Raw genomic sequence first — 20,529 nt, forward strand, 5'->3', positions numbered from 1 at the left:
CCTGCACCAGACTGGGAAGAGTGAATCTACAATAGGCAAGCAGCTTGGTGTGAAAAAATCAACTGTGGGAGCAATCATCAGAAAATGGAAGACATACAAGACCACTGATAATCTCCCTCGATCTGGGGCTCCACGCAAGATCTCATCCCGTGGGGTCAAAATGATCATGAGAACGGTGAGCAAAGATCCCAGAACCACACTGGGGGACCTGGTGAATGACCTGCAGAGAGCTGGGACCAAAGTAACAAAGGTCACCATCAGTAACACACTACAACGGCAGGGAATCAAATCAATGGGGCTGTTTTTCTGCCAAGGGGACAGGACGACTGATCCGTGTTAAGGACAGAATGAATGGGGCCATGTATCGTGAGATTTTGAGCCAAAACCTCCTTCCATCAGTGAGAACTTTGAAGATGAAACGAGGCTGGGTCTTCCAACATGACAATGATCCAAAACACACCGCCCGGGCAACAAAGGAGTGGCTCCGTAAGAAGCATTTGGAAGTCCTGGAGTGGCCTAGCCAGTCTCCAGACCTCAACCCCATAGAAAATCTGTGGCGGGAGTTGAAAGTCCGTGTTGCTCGGCGACAGCCCCAAAACATCACTGCTCTCGAGAAGATCTGCATGGAGGAATGGGCCAAAATACCAGCTACTGTGTGTGCAAACCTGGTAAAGACCTATAGTAAACGTTTGACCTCTGTTATTGCCAACAAAGGTTATGTTACAAAGTATTGAGTTGTATTTTTGTTATTGACCAAATACTTATTTTCCACCCTGATTTACGAATAAATTCTTTACAAATCCTACCATGTGGATTCATGGATTTTTTTTTTTTTTTTTTTTTTTCACATTCTGTCTCTCACAGTTGAAGTGTACCTCTGGTGCAAATTACTGACCTCTGTCATCATTTTAGGTGGGGGAACTTGCACAATCGGTGGCTGACTAAATACTTTTTTGCCCCACTGTAGCTCCACGGTGCAGTCTGACACTGGCTGCTGGGCTGAAACAGGAACAAGAGAAGCAGAAAAAACCACCAAAGACAAAAAGTAATTCCTGAAAAGCACAGACTGCTGCAAACACTTTTGTTTTTAACACTTGGTTTCAATTCAGCTGTTTCTAGTTAGGACTTTTCTCTGGAGCTGACTCACAGACCTGCTGTCCCACATGCATCTGCCTTCATCTGGCAACAGACAGGCTCTGGAGCTGGACCGGCTCCCCGGCGTCTGCCGAGGAGGAGGGAACCGAGTCCTAGCTGGAGGAATGAGCGAGCTCCTCACCCTCCCTCCTGCGGGCCCATCACCAGCAGTAGGGCCACGACAGTTCAGAGTGATGTGGACTGGGCAGCGACCTGTTGGTCTGATTCCCAGTTGCTAAAAGTGGCTAATTAGTCATGTGTCTGTATATATTTTCCTTTCATAGTCTCTTCCCTTCTCCTTCTGACTTTCAAAAACAACACGCCTCTCTCCTGTGATTACTGACAGCAGTAAATTTACTTAGATGCACTCGAGTACCCGTCTTAGTGAACCCATCAAATCCTCTAATTGGCAAATGCATTTTCTAGGCTGGGCTCATCATAAAAGGCTCCTGATTGCAGAGACAGAGCCTCTTTCTGTTCAAGACAAAATTCTAAAATTATCGTCCTCTTTGCATAAAAAGCCGACCTATCTTTAGTAAAATGACTAAACCAACAAAATAATTAGAAGCATGGTGGGAATAAAGTGTCCATCCTCTCACTGTGCAGCAGGTTATTCTACATACATCAATCATCTATAACTAATTGTAAACAGAGACAGAGGTTTTATTACAGTATGAAATTATCAGTGTAATTAGATCCCGAGCATGTGAGCAACAGAGCCTCTCCTCCGATGTGCTCCCTCTTTGTACTACATGTAGGCACACTGATAAGGATGATGAACGGCTTCTCCCGTAGCTGCTGATGGATGATACTGTCATTGTGACAACATCAAGCGAAAAATTTAATGAAAATCTTTGATACCTTGAGGCTTTTTGCGGTGGCACAGTGGTAAATGAGAGAAACGCGAGGTTCATGGCTCTCAGAGATTTCACTGAAGCCTGACAGCAAATGAACACTGACCATTATTCTCCCGGTGTGCACAAACATAAATCTACTGTACCTCGGCACTATATGTGTTTGACGTTCCTCTCGCCATCCATGGTTGAACAGTTTGCTTTGACTGAGGACCCCCCGCACCAGATCTGGTCGGCTCACAGGAAGCAGTCCTTCCTTTGAAACGTAGTTTTAATTATCTCAGTTTCTTAGTGGAGCTGCATGTTGAGGGTCTCCAACTCTCCTGGTTGTATTTACTGCATTACCTGGCAGGCAGCGTGGAATAGGCACAGAGGTTTGTTTTGTTATTCTGCAACAGGCTGCTGACGGCTGTGCAAGATTTAATCAGGCTAACCACGGTGGATATGGCATTCGCAATTACACTTTGACACTCAAATTGGAAACAGCAGATACCTGATGGCTGTGCAAGGACTTAATTAATCTGCTGTGAGGGAAGGCCTTGATATGTGCAGGCTGGTGTGGAGAACACCTGCTGTCCATCTCCCTTTTGTAATTCTTTAATTCCAATTATCAACAATAAGTACATTTTTGGATGCAATAAAAGTGTTTAATAATGTTCCAGCTCGATAAGTTGGGGCTGTTGGATGAGACCAATCATTTACAGCTGGTAAGGAAACGCGCCTGACCACAGAAAAACAGCTTTGCAGTGTGCCGTCATGTCTGCTTCAGTAACTAATAATGCATGAGTAAAGGTGAGTATAAGTGCGCCATAAAACAATGTTCAGAGAAACAATATTTTGTTTGTTCCACAGCCTGTTTGAAGCTGCACGGCAGCAGATGGTGAGAAAACCGAAGCTCAAGATAAAACACACAAGGTGTAAAGATACTCATTTAAATGCAGAGGACTGTTTGTTTGTTAAAAAATTGAAAAATGAAAAATGAAAGGCTGATATCCTGCTTTCACAATGACAGAAAGGGGTTTTTCTGATGTACCAGATGCAGCATTAATTTGCCAAGTCCTTCAAATGTGGCACAAAAACTGGTCCGCTGGTATTTTAGGCATTTATTTATCAGTCGGCCTGCAGTGTTTCCATCTCTGTTTCTGGATACCTGCTGAATGAGCTTCCTGCTGGGGTTTTAACCACAACACAACACATATCGCCTCTAGCATCAATAATTGTGGAAGAACAATACATCTCCATGTGCAACGGCACCTTTAACAACCTTCCTGATTATTTAAAAAACGTGTCCTACAAGTTAAATCGGTGCCTCTTTGACAGCGTGGCATTTCTGATGTCATGACATTGACGCTCATCGAAGTGAAGGTCCGATGTGCTCGCTGTAATGTCACTGCAGAGCTGCTGCAGAGCTGCTTTCATCAGTTTAAGCTACAGTGAACAGTTGCATCAGATCCTGATAATGAGTTTGTGTCTCATCTGTTAGTGATTACAGGACTGTGCTAATGTGTGTAAACTGCCAGTCTCGTCTCTGGTGAGATGCTGAAATAAGGTCAGCATATCCATAAAAACTGTGGCTGTGCCTTCTGGCTCAGATAATTTTCCATATGCACAATAACTCAATCAAGCTGCTTTTTTTCTTAAAATTCTCAGCCAACTGAAGAAATCAGCACTTCAGCGCATCGTTCGTGTCATTCTGCTCGTCTCATATTCAGAATCAGTCAGACCACTCTGGATAGCATCCTATAAAATACTCTTAATGCTTCCCCCAGGTACACCTGCTCAACCATTCGTTAACACAAACATCGAATCGGCCAATCACATGGCAACATCTCAGTGCATTTAGGCATGTGGACATGATCAACACGACCTGCTGAAGTTCAAACATCAGAATGAGGAAGAAACATGAACGTGGGATCGTTGTTGGTACCAGGTGGGCTGCTCGGGCTATTTCCGAAGTTGATCGACCCACGAGCAGCAGTTCTCTGGGTGAACATTGTGACCGTGTCCGTCCCTTTACGACCACAGTGCACCATCTTCTGAGGGCTGCTTCCAACTACGTGCCACATCCTGGTCTCTTGAACCTGAGTGTTCTCAAACGGCCTTCACAGTCACCTGATCCAACAGAGCCCCTTTGGAATGTGGTGGAACAGGAGAGTCACATCAAGGACGATCGGCTGACAAACCTGAAGCAACCATGTAGTGCAGTTTAAATGATAACAAATAATGTGAACTATCCAAAAGAATCTCTCACTTCTGATCTTGGATGGTGATTTTTGGTCCTTCAGTGGTTACTTGCCAAGAAATACTATTACTGAGTGGCTGTTTGAGGATGGCTTGTCGTTGCCTATAGTCTCTGATGTTAGCTTGCTCATCCATCCAACCATCCTCACGTCTCCTTCAGGGTTTCAGGCTCAAAATGCCTAACTTTCCCTAACTGCTAAACAAACTGTTTTGGTCTCTTTAGCTAAATTAGCCTCCATAACAGCTGCACATGGGTCAGTGGACACTGATACAGGCAGCTAAAGCTAGCTGTGCTTCACCTGTTTATTAAGGACTGGTTAGCAGTGTTGGACCAAGTTGTTTGCTTTGCACTTACTTTCACCAACAGAAGCTCCGGGTATTTGTCTACTGACAGAGTGCTAGCATGTGCACATTAGTAATGTTAGTAATTAGATGGTGTCTGAGTCTGTGTGAAACATACAGTACATGGATGGAGCTAGCTTGTTAGCATTAGCCAATAACTGAGCACTCCACCCTAATATTAAAAACAAAAAATAGCAGCAAAGAAATGCTTTCAGCTTCAAACTGTGCAGTCATAAACTAATAGATGACATCATTATACACAGTCCAGGGTTGAGTCAGTCTGGACATGCCTGCATCTTTGCTGCGCCCTGACCGGGACACATCCAACTCAAAGAGCTTCGACCAACAGTGGAGATCATGTGACGCCTGACCAACAGACATCGAGGACTCGCCCAAGGTTCGACTTTACCGATCCAAAGGAAGAATGATTGTTACCGCCATCATTGCTCCAACAGCGTGGAGCTGGTGATGATGCTCCACCTCAGCAACACAATGCAGGGCAAAGTGAGCTGTTCATAGCAGAGCTGCTGCGACAGTGACAGCACGGAGCTCTATGGTCAAATTATATTTGGTGATTGATTTTGTGTTGCAGATACGGTGTCAGTGGGCGGGTTTATCACACTTACACCAGTGAAAACAAGCTCATTCATTCATTCATTAGAGGCTTAGCGGACCACGAGAGGTAACGTCCACTTTGTCCAATGAAAGCTGTTTTGATTCATAAAAATTAAATAAAAAGATATCTGCCATCACTAATTATGCGATACTATAATTAATATGAATGCGCACAGTTATAAACCAGCCATTAATGTTCCATGAACTAAATGTTTAATAAGGACTGACAAACATCCAGTCAATCAACAATCACCAGTGAATGAATCCTAGTAAGGAGCACAGTGGCATCACTGGTGCTCAGAGCAGGCCTGCAGAACAGCAACACTGCCATCCTGTGGGCAGAGCGTGGGCAGGCGTTTCCCGCAGAGACTGCACGCAGACAGCAGGATGTGGCACGGTCGCTAAAATAGGAGTTATTCTCTGTCCGCTGCATTTATCTTACAGGGCGAGCACAATTCCACCGAGTCTGTTTCTCTTTCTGTATAATGAAGGACTGTGATGGTGCTTTATCACTCGCACATCCTCATCCCCAACATTAGCTCAGATATAATGAGGGTTACTCAGAGGACGGGGGCCTCTCTGCAGAATGATAAAAGACCCCAGAGTGTGCCGGTGACACAGCATCGGTCATTAGCCGGGCTCACTTTGCCCTTTCATGTATTTCTAAATAAGTGCCTTCCTGTGGGTTTAACAGACCACCTAATCTGCCTACTTAGAGGCGCAGGCGAAGAGTGGGGATCCAGAGAGGTGAGTGTCAGGCAGGTAAATGTGCTTATCAGAGCTGTGACATGTTTAGCTTCTCTGGTGGAAATGCTGCCACAGGCTTTTAAACCTAGTAGGTTTCACCGGAGATGGAAATTACGGAGGATTAGTGTGTTTGTGTTAAGTATGGAGGAAATGTGGAGCCATTATCATTACAGGCTGAAACTCCCCACACTATTTCTCATGTTAGCTTTATTTGCGCGGGCCTATATGATCAATAGCGAGCTGAGGAGCGACGGTCTCATCTGTGGCGCGGTACAGACGCCGACCCGGAGCTGCTGCACAGCCTGAGGACGTGAGGGATGTTTCGGAGCGGACAGTGAAGCGTGGCTCCGCTGAAAAAGAGCAAATCCATAATCCCGGAACATTATATAAATAACCCATCTTGAATACTCGGAGACGTTTCAAAATGAGGCAGAATGAGATGAAGTCAGATTTAACAGCAACACAGGAATAACCCCAGCTGTGTGGAGGAGGGCGGTGTGTACCTGGAACTACAGCAGCCCCTCCTGTAACACCAGGGAAGGAGCTTCCTCCCACCCTTCACACGAAAACTATTTTCAAAGTGATGTATGGTCAGTCTTTGCCTGGTGATGTAGTCAACCGTGTTTTCACACTGTGAAATGAGTTTCAGTGACCCGGCCGCCCCCGGGGCTTCAGCTACGAGAGCCCACGACCGGTTCATCTCCAGGGTGGCGTCACACAGTTCCTGCCGTGTAAGATAAGGCTGTGAGGTTAATGTAAATGGTGCTACTACATCACTGTCAGATTGGAGAAAAACAGGCCGTTGGCACTCTTCTGATGGCAGAGGAACAATCGATGCAAAGTGAGTGAGTGCTGGGTTATTTGACCAAACTAGGCCGTATGCCCCACGGGGACCACGGACTGGCAGCCACGTTTCAGTGGATAATGTCGCTGTAACTGTGGCCATAAAGTAAGTGTCTCCGCTGCCTCCACCAGAGGGCGCTGTGTAGCACACCGGCTCCCCTTACCTGACACACTGCTGAGGCTCCCACAGAGGAAGCCACCAACGTTTTTACGTCTGTCTGCAGGAAGTCGGACATTGAATCGAGCTCCTTACAAAGACATGAAAAAAGGAAGAAAAGCATTTATTCAGCAGCTCTCAGCCGCCAACAAACACACAGCAGGGTCACCATGAACATCTGAATACACAACAGCTGGAGCATCAGAGCTTCACTCAGACACACAGCAAGGTAAGAAGGTTCTCCCACAAATGCACACACACTCTTACACAACATACATACCACACACCCACAAACATAGTTTGAATTTTTGTTATTTTGTTGGCACAGCGTGACTCAACACAGCATGAAGCCACTTCTAAGGTACTGACAATGTAGTGCATGTTATTCAAAAGAACAAAGAAGATCAGGACTATGGAGACTAACAGACTGAATGCATTAGCAGGGTGGCCTCCTGGGATTGTCGTGCCTCCCAGCACCGATCCAAACCTCGCTCCTGTACAAACGGTGGCGTCTGCGCTCTGAGGAGGGTCACACCGACGTGGCAGAGCTCTCTCACCATTCATCTCCCACATTCTTAAAATACAGAACAAACGTTAAAATATCTCATCGCGTGTACGTGAAGAGAAATGAGTGGATTCTGAGTCAGCGAGGATGTAATTTACAGCTTTCTCACTGAAAATGGTTTTAACATTGATTTATGGTAATCGTGTCAGGACACGACTGCACTGCGTGAACCTACTGGGATGGAAAAAACCTCACAATTCCTCGCATGAAATGGAAGAAAAATATTCAAGAAACCTGAAGGCGGGGGGGGGGGGAAACCGGACAGTAAACTTGCAGCTTCAGCAGCTACTGCAAACACAAAGTGGGCGATGGAAACCTGCTCCACAGAGAGGCCGTCAGTGTACATGCAGTCTACACTGTGACTGCAGGCCCAGATTAGAGGAGGCGAACAAACTAACGGCTTTGTAGAGAGAGAGGAACCAAAGCAAAGGCAGTAAACCGCTGAACACGTCGAGCAGCACAGTTAGTGTCAATGGCAGTTTGGTCGCTGGCTTGCTGTGAGCCATCAAGCGCTGCAGTCGCCGTCCATCCTCACAGCAGAGCCAGTCAGCTTTCATTCATTCAGATTGGCAACATAGTGGTTGCGATTGTTCTAGACATGAAACTATAACAAGCTATCAATAAAAAATAATCAGATTCATTGAAATCAAAGACGCTGAGCTCTGCTCCTCTGTTCTGTGGAGCTTTGTGTTTTCAGGTCCACGAGGAGCTCAAAGTAAACAGCATCTCTCCCTGAAGCTCTTCTTGTTCTTCTTGTTCTTCCCTTTCCCGTTCTTGTCTTTGTTTTCAGACATTTTCTTGCCTCGCACTTCACGCATCAGGTCAAAGAACACCTGGAAAGAAATCAATCGCATATTTATAACACATACAGGACTCGTGTGTGAAAGAGTCAAAAGCTCAGCTGTGCAGAAGCTTCAGGCACGTTCCGATTCCTCAGTACTCTATGTGACTGCTCCCAGTAAGACCAGCAGCACGCGGGCGTTGGTACAACTCATCGGGCTGAGCGGGTCACCCGTGTGCATCAGCACGCCCTCCCCTGCTCGATCTCAATAAAGGCTAAAATTCCCCAAAAATAATTCAAAAAAGAAGTGTGGCAGGTCCACAGGGATTAAACCAGCTCTCAGAATTTCTTTGTTTGCTGTATGAAGGGTCGTGGGCATTAAACCTCCCTGTGCCCGCCCACCTCCTTCCTGGGTCTGGGCCTCATCCCAGTGGGTCACGCTGGAAACGGCCCCACTGGGAGGCGCACTCTAATTTCTTTTGAATCCCGTTTACGTCACCTTCAGTGCCTAAAACTTGAGCACAGCTCTGTGCTGGTGCGTCTGAGTGATGATACCTTGTCAACGTTGGCTCTGGTTTTTGCTGACGTCTCCACGTACTGGACGCCCCACGCCTCGGCCTTCCCGCGGGCCTCGTCCACGGGCACCTGCCGACGCTCCTCCAGGTCCGACTTGTTCCCCACCAGCAGGAGCGGGATCTTGTCCTCTTCTGCCTTCACCCGCAAGATCTGCTCCCTGTGAGCACAAATGATTATTTGGTCTTTCTCAGGACGTTTCCCCAAATCCAACATGATAACCAGCTGGCAGCGTCACAGAAACAAAGACTTTTACAGGTTGATTAGCAGGATCGGGGCCGGCGCTTTAACGTTTCCACACTCTGTCGACGGACGTGCTGCCGTCATGTACACTGCTGAAAAACACTAATCTAACTTGCATTGTAGCCGTTTGGAGGATCCCACCCTCTCCCCTCTCAGCGAGCCTCAGAGGCTGACGTGTTTGATTCAAAGTGCTGCTGACTAACGTTTGCATTAAGCTTCAGTGTTTTGTTGCTGTGCTTTAATCCTATCTGCACCTTCCTGCCACAACACGTCCACACTGACACGCCTCCCCACTGACACTGTGACGTGGGCGTGACTCTACACGATCTGGATATTCATGTATTATCCAGACACTGAAAGACACTCGTGGGTGCAGATTGTTGTTGACGTGCCGACTCTGGATACTCTACAGCAGATATGTAACGAGCGACGATGGCTGATGATCAGTGATGTCATTTTTAACCACTCGCCGGCTTTCATTAATGGCACCAAACTGAACGCACGCATCCGTACCTGAACTCAGCAGTGGCAGCGAAGGACTCGGGCTCTGTGATGGAGAAGACCAACAGGAAGCCCTCCCCGCTGCGAAAGTAGTTGTCCCTGATAGCAGCATAGTCCTCCTGCCCGGCGGTGTCCAGGATGTCGATCTGAGCCTCCTCCCCGTCCAGAACTACCTTTTTCCTGTAGCTGTCTGCTTTGGTGGGCTCGTAGTCCTCCACAAACTACACGTGAAGAGGCAGAGCAGTGGCGCCTGATCAGCAGTGACTCAGCAGGCTAACATGGAAATCAGACGCATGGACAAAAACGCCTGCAGACATGCTGCTGGGAGCCGGAGCTCTCCGCGACACAGGTGGGGACCAGTGACAGCAGCGCCTCTGTTAGGCAGGAGTGGCTGTTAGTCTCAGGCTACAGGGAGCAAGGGACTCATTTCACATTTATGGCAAACCACTGAAAACATCATAAAGGTTGCAAATAAAATCCAGATAGTAAAATAAATGAAGAGTGAACTGGTCACGCCTGCAGCCAAACCCCCCCATCTGCTGTCGTGACCTTGCTACAGCAGTGCCTTAGAAGTGTTAACTCACCTCATCGTACATGAACTGCAGGGTGAGGGCTGACTTTCCCACGCCGCCGCTGCCCACCATTATCAGCTTGTGCAGCACCAGAGAGCTCTGGTTTTTACCCTTATTGGCAGCCATCACTGGATTCTTCTTTGTGCCTCTCTTAAACACTCAAACACATGTGCACAGGTACACACACACACACACACACACACTCACGACCTGTAGAGGACAAGAGCGGAAACATCAGTGCGTACAGTAAATAACCTCCGTGTGCCGAAAACACAAGCGTACCGTGGACGAGCGCGAGGACAGATGGCAGCTGCTTCTTAGCAGCTTTCACTCTGTGACTCGCTGTGCCAGGACTCCAGGCTGTGCTCCAGCTAATCTTAAATCTTAACCCCCATCATCTCCATTAAAGCACCAAATTGCCTACTCGTGAATCCTAGAACTTTATAAAGTTCGCCATCAAAAGGTCATTGCAACTGATCAGAAGTAATGAAGCCATCATTCTTCACTGCAAAGCAGCATTTACAAATGCATTAAACAGGCCACCGTGTGCTAAACTGGTTAAAGAGCAGGGAGACGTGCCTGCCATCTATCTGCTCTGTAATGGCTCTGCCCTCACAAGGTGAAAGCTCACAGTCAATTGCTTTTACCCGACTTCACAACCTTCTGTGTCAGATACGATAGCTGCCGTGCCCTCACCTGCTCTATGCTGTGGACGTGGTGCTGTGAGTGCATCAAATAAGGTTCACAACAAATCAGCAGTCTAGCAATGTTTACCTGCAGTGCTCAGCAGGAATCAAAAGTGCTTCTTCATTATATGTTTGAGCACGGCCGACAGCTTCAGTCATAACCAGCAATGTGTGAAAGCCTGTTGATCTGATCAGTTAGGAGATGACTGAGTGTCCGAGGAATCTTTTCCTGGCATTAAGCGTTTCTTATCTACCACCTTTACACGAAGCGTCACAGGAACTTGTATACAAGCAGGCAGAAAGTCAGACGCGAGTGGAGCTGGTGGACGGGCCGTGGTGGTAAAAACACTTCACTTCCTGTTGTCACAGTTAGTGTCACACATGAAAACCATGTGACAGTTCGTGCTGACATCATTGGTGGACTTTTTTCTGTGGTAGGGACACGCTGTGTTTATATGTAACTGCTCTCTCGTACTCTCTACTTAAATCACAAGGCTTAAACTAAAAGCTCACAGCAGTCAACAATCAGTCAAAGTCCCGTGTTCAGAAGGAAATGCGTTACTGCAGACATTATCAGCTCACTGCTGTAACTGAGAGGCGATCGTCATGAAGAGAAGCTGATGTTTTTGCATCCATATCATAGGATGCATCTGTGACTGTATCTGTATCCTGAGCTCTTATGACCCATCGCTTCCTGCAGAGCAGCCTGCTAACACAATTCCAGCCCTGATAAACACTGATGACTTTCAGTCCTCATTAGTTAACCCCCATCTGTGTTTAAGGCATCGTCACTCCCCGTTTGTTATCCGCGCTGCACCCTTAACGCTCATGCCGGACAGGTGAACACTCATCAGCCACTGAGGCTCAACAGCTGGCCACTCCGTGCACGAAGCATACGAGCTGAGATGAAGTCTGCACAGTCCATCACGGGAACCCCAGCTCCCTCATTGGGACGATGCTGAGCCTCCTCTGAGCTGTCACACTAACAGCAGCACACAGCTGATTCCTGGCGTTATTATAAATCTGCTCCACCCAAACAGCAAACACTTCATTTCACAGAGTGGGCTCAGTGCTCACACTCAGGAACCTCCTGCCTCTCACACATGTAATAGAAGAGCCCTGCAGAAGCTACAAACTCCTGGAGGGAAATCAAACAGCAACAACCTGTGTGTGAACGTCAGTTTCTTTACATCGTCTGACAGCAGAACTCGTCTTGCTGCGTCAGCCGTCGTACGATAGCTGCTGATGCCGGCGATGAGGCATCGTGGTCTTCCTATATCCTAGCAGGAAGTGAAATCTGATCTGTGCTCTTCCTGTCTTTGTTATCAGTCACAGGCCAGGATACCCACACAAGCCTACACATACCCAAACACCCATCAGGAAGGCAGCTGACACAGCGGAGGGGTCACCGTGTAAATTATTTACCGCGACCCACTTCTCCGTACGCCAGCGCAGACACAGACTCCATCATAAACAAAGCAGTCAGAGCCAATAAACTCAGGCAGTGTGAAACATGCGCATCACGTGTGCTTAGTGGAAAGTTTCCGAGGGAAGTTCACACAGCGAGGGTGGGGTCGTGTCACATTTCCACCAGCTGCGCTGCGACTTTGAATGCAGGGTCAAAATCAGGGGACAGTTGCAAAAGATATGAAAAATTCATATTTAAGCATGACCCACATCCAGGAGCTGAGTGTGCGCGGTGCTGGTCCTTCTTCGGGACGGTGGGGTTATGGGGGGAGCCTACAAGGCCGCTCTGGTTTCTAAGGCTCCTGAAATATAGATGACACCAGCGCAAGAATTCATTAAGATTCCCTTTGGAGAACGGCCCGATGTTCCCTCTGCACTCATCCTCACACTCTGGCAAAGACGTACGGAGGTTTGCAGAGACTCTCGCAGATCCTAACAAAAGATTACAGCAAACAGAAAGTGTGAAGCACCCCAAACTGGATTTATGTGCCGAGTAAAGCCGAGACATCTGAGCCAGACTTGTAAAGAGCCCGAGGATGCTCCGTCTTTCCACATTCGTCTGATCCCAGGGGTGGGGGGATTTCCTCTCCCCGTCTGATGAAGAAAACAGTGATGTTTATTCCTAAATAACAAACCTCCAAATTCCAAGGATTTCCAAAGGAGATCAGTTAGTTTTCTCATCTCGATACCGATCCACTGAGTCAATCACAACACTTATGTGGCCCACCGATACGTCGCACATGCTAAACAGCTTTCACTTTAATGCTTCTGTCCTCTCAACACTTCCTTCTTTTCCAGCAGAAGTGAGGGAGCAGCAGACAGTTCCCACTATAACCATAATTGGAGCTCGCTGTGATAAAACAATACAATGGAGGTAAGAGTACGAGCAGGTCACACACAAAAAAATAAAGACCCGCGGGGTTATTTACCAAACATCTGGGCATCAGGAAACGATTTTTTCTACTTTCAAAGACAGCACGCAGCAGCACGAGAGACATCTTCAAAAAGCGAGCTCCCCACTGTGCATACTAACGACCCTCAGCCAGGAGAGTGTACAGAGAAGCCTTTGACCAAACTGGGCAGCAGGGACCCGGATCGTCTGTAACAATCCTCGCCCTCCGGCCGCAGCGAGTGGGACCTTTCAAACAAACGTAAACGCATACAAAGTCTTCACTGATCCCTGCAGTGGATCAGCAGCACGCTTTAGCCTTTAACACAAAGCAGATATCGTTGCTCCCCATGCTGCAGCTGACCCTGATGATCTTATCCAGACACTCGAGTCGTTCCCATTCCCGGAGCATTCCACTGGACTGATTCACCACGGAGAGACCGATGAGTCCACTTCTCAGCACACATTTCATCACAAATGTATTTGTTCCTGCTGAGCAACTCCCAGCTGCCCACTACTTATCTCTCATTGCAATGTAAACATATCTTTTCATTTTCCTGACAAATAACCACAACGGGCCCCGGTACATACCACCTACACCAGCGCAGCGGCCTGCAGTGCCGCCCCTGGAAGAAATAAAAGCACCACCTCACATTTCCGCTCCATCTGTCTTCACGGAGCCGGCGGTGACGGTAAACTTCACTGCTCTCACACTGTCTGTACCATCGGAGAAGGCGAGGTGGTCAACCTCAATCTGCCTTGTAATACTTCCACGCTGGAGCGAGACATGGTGCTGCGGCCTGCAGCTACAGCTTAAACACAGACGTGGGTTTAATGAGACAGCGAGGCGACTGAACAACTGTGTGAAATCTAATCTCCCAGGCTTTGCATCTCTCGAGCAGAGAGAGCGACGGGTGCTCTAAAAAAGAAATGAACAACAAATACTCAGTTTAAAGATGTTGCTCGTCCCGACCGTGACAGTTACACTTTCCCCTACTTTACTCTGTAACAAGGCATCGATACAGAAGCCAGGACGCGGCTGTAAAGTAATAACCAATATGATGGTTTATTGCTTTGCTAACCAAATGATGTCTGTGTTTGTGCTTCCCCTTCAAAAAACTCTACCGGTTATTAAAGCAGATACAGTTACAACCTGGAGGACGTAAAACATCCTGAGGTCTCCACAGAGGCCTGAATGAGTGAAAGACCCCGGCCGTGAGGCGTTAATTAAAACTGAAACGCACCGACCCTGGGCTACCATTGTGTTCCACAAACACTTATTTGCATAAGCAGTTCCTCTTCCTTTAAGGAAACAGGATGTAATGCTTTTCATATTTGATGTGTTACACATATCAGTTACAACTACTGTGTGTAAATATCTGGACATCAGAACATGTCGGTGGGCGTCTTCTAGAGAAGTACACCGAGTGCTCGTCCAGGCCGAGTTTCTACTTCTAATTAAGTCAGACAGAACTAGACAAAGCCCCGTCGGCCTGCTGAGTAAGGCGCCGTTTATCACTGCTACGCACTTACCTACATCAGCACACAGCCTCACTTCTATTCAATGACAGACCTGAGAGGATGGCACTAATGCTAATGCACAGCAGGAAAAGACCGCAGCGGGCTTTCAAGATAATTTAGTGAACTTAAGTTACATAAATAACCTGCATGACTCTCAGCACAGACCGTCTGTTAGTCAGTGGGCAGCAGCAGCCTGACTGAGCAGGTTCGTCAAGAGTAACCAAAGATAATGATCCACATTCACAACATTCACGCTCGGTTCACATCGATATGACATCTACCTGAAGTACCTCTGCAAACGGACCGTCTCAGTGTCAGCAGCTCTCAAATCAGCGTCTGTGAGTGACAGGCAGAAACAACCAATAGGACGGCTCGTTCAGCAGACTACAACCTCGGCTCAGCGATCGCTTTCTGTCATCTGATCTCTGATCAGCTGTACTTAGAAACAGTGGGTAGAAAATGTGACTTCAGCAGCTCAGTGAGCAGCTCTGTGTGTTTGCTGTGGACCACATTACAGCCCAGATTTCACAGTTGTTCTGACAACAAGAGAAACATTTACTTACTTCACTTGTGAGTTTGTCTGCATTAAAATGCAGTACGCAGGCTGTACGTCCCTGCTGGTTATAAATGGGTTGTTGCATGGTTACTCCTCAGAGCTACACATTGACCAAAGCTCACCATTCCTCTAGGTTATCCACAGCAGGATTTCCTGTTCCTGCGGGAATGTCACCGGCTAAAGTAATTCACTGGGATTTCAGATCTCCGGGTCACAGGAAAGTGTCCGTTTGGTTATTTCTGCTTTGCGTGCTGTCACATAACTCTTCTGATATTTGTACCATTTTCTGGAACATAAAATTACTGGATTTCCAAAAAAGAAGATTAAAAAAAACTTTTAATAAAGTTTCAGTCATAGTGATTTTTTAGCAGCATGCTATCAAACTCCACTTAGCTCTGACCCAAGAAGAAGTGAGAAGCAGCGCCCGTGGGTGCTCAACATGAGTACCCACTGTCCACGTAGGAAGAAGGGAACCTTGGAGGAGTCTCCAAAGGTTGATTCTGTTCATCTGGACGTAGCGTTTTGTGGGAGAAACGTTTCATCATCATCCAGGTGACTTCTTCAGTCTCAGCTGCAGGTTTATAATCTTATAATCAGTACATTTGCATAATGACTGAAACCAGCCCACTGAGGAACAATGGGCTGGGAGGTCAGTTCTTTCATCATAACCATAAACCTTGGAAGAGGCCTGGGGGGTAACTTTCTTCATAAACATCTCATAACACTATAAAAATGGATACGGGCCCTTTAAATACAATTTCCCCCAAAACAAATAAAAATGGCCCACCAGCTTTTAGAAACCACGGGAATTCCCACAAAACTGATGACCTGCTTTTCCTGGAAGAGCTGTTATTGTGCTTGGATCAGCGCGGTGCTCGGGAGCTGTTTACGAGGGTTTCAGAAGATCATGAGACTGTGAGCTTACAGGATGTCACTGCTGCTTTAAATGAGGTGTTAGTCAGCCCAGAATGACACGAGTCTGTGTGACGAACCACACACGGTCACTTTCCCCTCACACAGACCCACAGCTGTCAAAGAGAAGGAAAAGTGCTGCTGCTTTGCCAGCATCGTCCCTCCACCAGCACCTCAACAGTACTGTATACATGTAAACACGGAGCACTCACCTAGCTGGTGTTGGCCAGAGGGGCCGATGGCGCGATATGGCAGCCTCGCTTCTGTCAGTCTGCCCCAGGGCAGCTGTGGCTACAACTGTAGCTTGCCTCCACCAGTGTGTGAATGTGAGAGTGAATGAATAGTGGTATTGTAAAGCGCTTTGGGTGCCTTGAAAAGCGCTATATAAATCCAATCCATTATTATTATTATTATTATTAGCTGCCTTCCTCCTCACATTTCTGCACTTCACCGGAGGGTTAAAGTGACCATTACAGGACCTCCAAAGTCAGGGGGCTGACAGAGGTGTCCCTCCATACAACAGGAGAAACTCCATGTATGATTTTCTCCGTCACATACAGACAGAGGACAGGTGTGACAGCACCAGCATGATCTCAGTGTTAGCACACCAAACTGTCCTTTTCGCTGACATCAGCTGAGTTACAGGAACATGAGCCGGACCTGGCTCACTGGGTGTGTCCGCTCATCTCCCCAGAGGTAAAAACTTTTCAGCAACTACCGCCAAACAAAGTAGAACCGCTAACTTTACCCAGTCCGTCTCTAAACGGTAACTTTACACAACAACAGCGCAAACAGGAGCGGTAAAGCCGCTGTAGTGCCACAGCACAGCCGTGGAGAGGACAGGCTGGTGCTAATGTCCGTGTTACCGAGGCTACACCGTCACTGGAAGCTAAGCTAACGACCGGCCAAACAAACAGCTCGTGCCTGACGTTAGCTTCCACAGAGACAGCTAATCAGTCACCAGTGTGTGTCCCGGTGTCCTCACAGCCGTGGGTGCTGAGAGGACAGCCTTTGGACCCGCGGGGTGCTCGCCCGTCCTTACAGCAGGTGCGGTACCGTCAACCTCCCCAAAGCCCCGGTTACAGACTCACGGTGTTCCGCTTGACCGGGGCTGCCCGGAGCCTTACCGAAGCACGATCCGCTTGTCTGCCCGAGGCTGCCGCTATCTTGCTGAGCGCGTTAACAGCGAACACAGAGGCATTGGTCTACATATACAAACCGCTCCCGCAACAAAAGCCCCACCTTCCGGAAGTACAAGCTGCAAACGGCAGGATGTGACGTAATCAGCGCCCCGCCTGACTGCCAACGTTTACTTGGATTTCTAACCGGACAGGATTACTACTAATAAAAAAATAAAAACATTACTACTAATAATTATGAATTATTAATTAATAATTTAAAATAAATAACAAAAACAGTTCAGTGTAACAGAGTGGTGTAAAACTAGCACAGTTACTGTCTATGAATCCTCGGAGTTAATACTCAAAACATGTTGTAGGAACTTTTAAAGACGTCCAGGTTTCTGTGACGTGACACCGCAGGGAAAATAAACAATACTCTGAATTCAGTTCAGTTTGATTTATACGCCACCAAATCACAACAGCACGAGCCTTACGGAGCTTTGTATTGTAAGGGAAACCCCACAGCTAGCACACGAACCCTGTGATGGTTGTGTACAGTGACGGTGCTCCAGCAGCAGCTTCAAGAATAAGATTATCAATATTATGATCTACAATGAAAACAACAAGTACTTCATACTGACGGATGTGAGGCAGTGCAAAATTTTACATAAACCAACGTGAAAATCATTTTTAACATGAAAAAATAAATAAAAATAAGACGGATTGTGGAAAAGCAAATTCTTGTGAACATTAGAGCAAAACTCAAATAAATAGCTCTATAGCTTTAACACTTTAAATATGAGAAACAGACTTGTGTGGAGTCTTGTGTCCTGACAGGTGTGTTCACCTGTTACAAAGAGGAGAGGTTTCCGAGGACGGTGGGAAGGACTTCCTGAACCGCTCTTTCTCGCAGCGTGATTGGATAATTCTCAGGGAGGAGGAGCTCTGCTGACCGGACCGGAGCAGTTGTGATTAGTGATGTGCGATACCACTGATTTCCTTTCCGATCCGATACCAAGTAAAATTCAGGGTGGTATCGGCGATACTGATACTTTGTGCAAAAACTTACTTTATTTATTGTATCTTTTATTGTATCTCACATTATAGCATCATCATGATTACAGGACATCATATTACTTGCTCTTATCACTTAATAATGCAGAATTCATCATATAGAAATAAAAAACCTGAAGTTGTGGCTATTTGAGCACGCTGCCTGCCTGCAGCACTAAAGGACTCCGTGAGAGACGTCTGTCTCGCCCTAGCAGCACCTGTCCCTCTCCTCCTCTTCAGTTCGCCTCAACATACGCTCGTCATATTCTGTGATCTGATTTCCTGTGAGGTATTTCACGAGGTTAGTGGTGTTGCCACAACACCTCACTGTCTTGCCACATGTATTGCAAACCACATCTCGGCTGTTTGTGGAGGTAAAATACGTCTGCACGTAACTCCAATTACACTCAGCCATTGTTGTGAGTGCGCACACCAGGGGCTGGACACAGTTATACAGCTGTATTTTGCACATGACTATGAAAGGCAGAAGAGGAAGTAGTTCCTTCCAATGTTGACAATCCGAATGATATAGTTTCTTTCCACTGTGTTCCTGTTAATGATAAACTACAAATTTACCCTAAATTACTAAAATATTGATATTTTAATGTGAGAATCGATTATAGAACATAAATGACTGGTATCGGAGGAATCGATATTTCAGTATCGATCCGCACATCACTAGTTGTGATTGTCCATGATGGAGGACGGTGTGTTTAGTGAACTGCGGCCCCTCACTGACTCAAACACCTCCAGATTCTGACCAATGAGGTTCCAGCTTGGTGGACTAGTTTGCTGATGCTGCTACAGACGGACAGAAGTTCTCCAGCACAGACGGAAGGACCTGAGGTTCCTCACAGAGTCCAGTCGGCTCATCCCCTTCACTGTTGGTCCTCCAGTCTGTGATTCACAGAAACGCCCACTGAGACATAATATTAAGAACAAGTGTTGTAGCTCAGACATGCCAGGTCAGCAGTTCCATGACAATAAAACCACCTGCTGGCAGTGAACCCTGACCTCTGGCTAAATATTAGCCAAAGTAAGAATAAAGAGAGTGTCCCAGACATGTTTTTGCTTTTTACAGAAACTCAAAATGTGAGTTCTCCTGTCCTGTCATAGAATAAATATTTTATTCTGAGACACAGGAGCAGCACCGCCATGTCTTCCTGCATATTGTTAGAAGAGAGATGATGATTTTTTTAAAGATGCATGGCCGATGCTGTGAAGATAAAATGCAGGTGTGATGCTGAGACTCAGTCCTGTTAAAGCGGATGTTGCAGCCGACCTTAAGCTCGTCTGGTCGAACGAGCCAAAACAGAGGCAGTGCAGCTCTTATTGCAGTGTAATGGGCACTGTGCCTCTTGGAAAAGTGTGTATAGAAAATGAATGAGTGGATGGAAACTGCACGACGGGGACTTTTGCAGACCACGTTTATGGAGGTGGCAATAAAATGTCAGTGAGCTCTCTGGGCCGGTTCTCACTGAGGTTTGTAAACCACCGTCTGTGCTCACACTTTTTAATCCTTCTCTTTATTCTCTATTCATCCGAGAAAACTGATACATGAGACAGTTTTCTAAAATAAAGGCAAAGATGAGATATACACAAATGATATTATTGTTTATATTCAGAGCTCACATCGTTAAAATTTAGACTTTGCATGGTTTCTCTTTTTCCCCAGTCTGGGTGATTTTCTGCCTTCGTTGTTCCACTGCAGGCCTGGCTGAGGAGTGCATGGCACCATTACTCCATCAGCTTTTTTCCTCCTGTGGAGGTAATGATGTGATTAATTTAACACACTTCAGAGTACAAATGTTGACAATCCCACAGCTCCGTGCTATAAAAAAGCAGAGCCTTTAAACATTTATGGGCACAATTCCTCTTCTGCTATTAAGGTGTGAGGAAAATAAATTGAAGAACAGTAAACTGGGAATACAGACCTTTATACCCGCCCTGGAGAACCACCTGCAAAAATATATATTTATCTGCAGCGCCGACTCAGCCGTGTAGAACCAGCTCTTTACAATTATGCTATTAAACACGTCCCAGCTGACAGAAGACAGACCGCGTGGTCTCGCTACACTGACCCGAGGTGCACGCGCCGCAGACGCCTCGCTGCACGCGCCGCAGACGCCTCGCTGCACGCGCCTGATAATGATGCT

General features: G+C 46.9%; 1 protein-coding gene across 1 annotated transcript; it reads right to left on the reverse strand.

Annotated features, from left to right (window-relative positions):
- Nucleotides 1-7,036: 7,036 nt before the first annotated feature.
- ralba (v-ral simian leukemia viral oncogene homolog Ba (ras related)) lies at nucleotides 7,037-17,435 on the reverse strand. Its single transcript, XM_040027814.1, has 5 exons — nucleotides 17,327-17,435; nucleotides 10,181-10,378; nucleotides 9,609-9,817; nucleotides 8,835-9,012; nucleotides 7,037-8,331 (listed from the first exon to the last, which is right to left on the reverse strand). The coding sequence occupies exons 2-5, from the start codon at nucleotides 10,292-10,294 to the stop codon at nucleotides 8,209-8,211; spliced, it is 624 nt and encodes a 207-aa protein (XP_039883748.1). The 5' UTR covers nucleotides 10,295-10,378; nucleotides 17,327-17,435; the 3' UTR covers nucleotides 7,037-8,208.
- Between the last annotated feature and the right edge of the window lie 3,094 nt (nucleotides 17,436-20,529).

Source organism: Simochromis diagramma, unplaced genomic scaffold (genome assembly GCF_900408965.1).
Source record: "Simochromis diagramma unplaced genomic scaffold, fSimDia1.1 OVJJ01000343.1, whole genome shotgun sequence".
Classification (NCBI taxonomy): Eukaryota; Metazoa; Chordata; class Actinopteri; order Cichliformes; family Cichlidae; genus Simochromis; species Simochromis diagramma.

What these genes read in the sequence shown, in the direction of transcription:
- ralba (XM_040027814.1), bottom strand. Translation starts at nt 10,294, where the DNA reads ATGGCTGCCAATAAGGGTAAAAACCAGAGCTCTCTGGTGCTGCACAAG. An exon ending in GCTGCCACTGCTGAGTTCAG is followed by an intron (nt 9,013 to 9,608) that starts GTACGGATGCGT and finishes TTGTGCTCACAG; the next exon opens with GGAGCAGATCTTGCGGGTGA. An exon ending in CCAGAGCCAACGTTGACAAG is followed by an intron (nt 8,332 to 8,834) that starts GTATCATCACTC and finishes ATTTCTTTCCAG; the next exon opens with GTGTTCTTTGACCTGATGCG.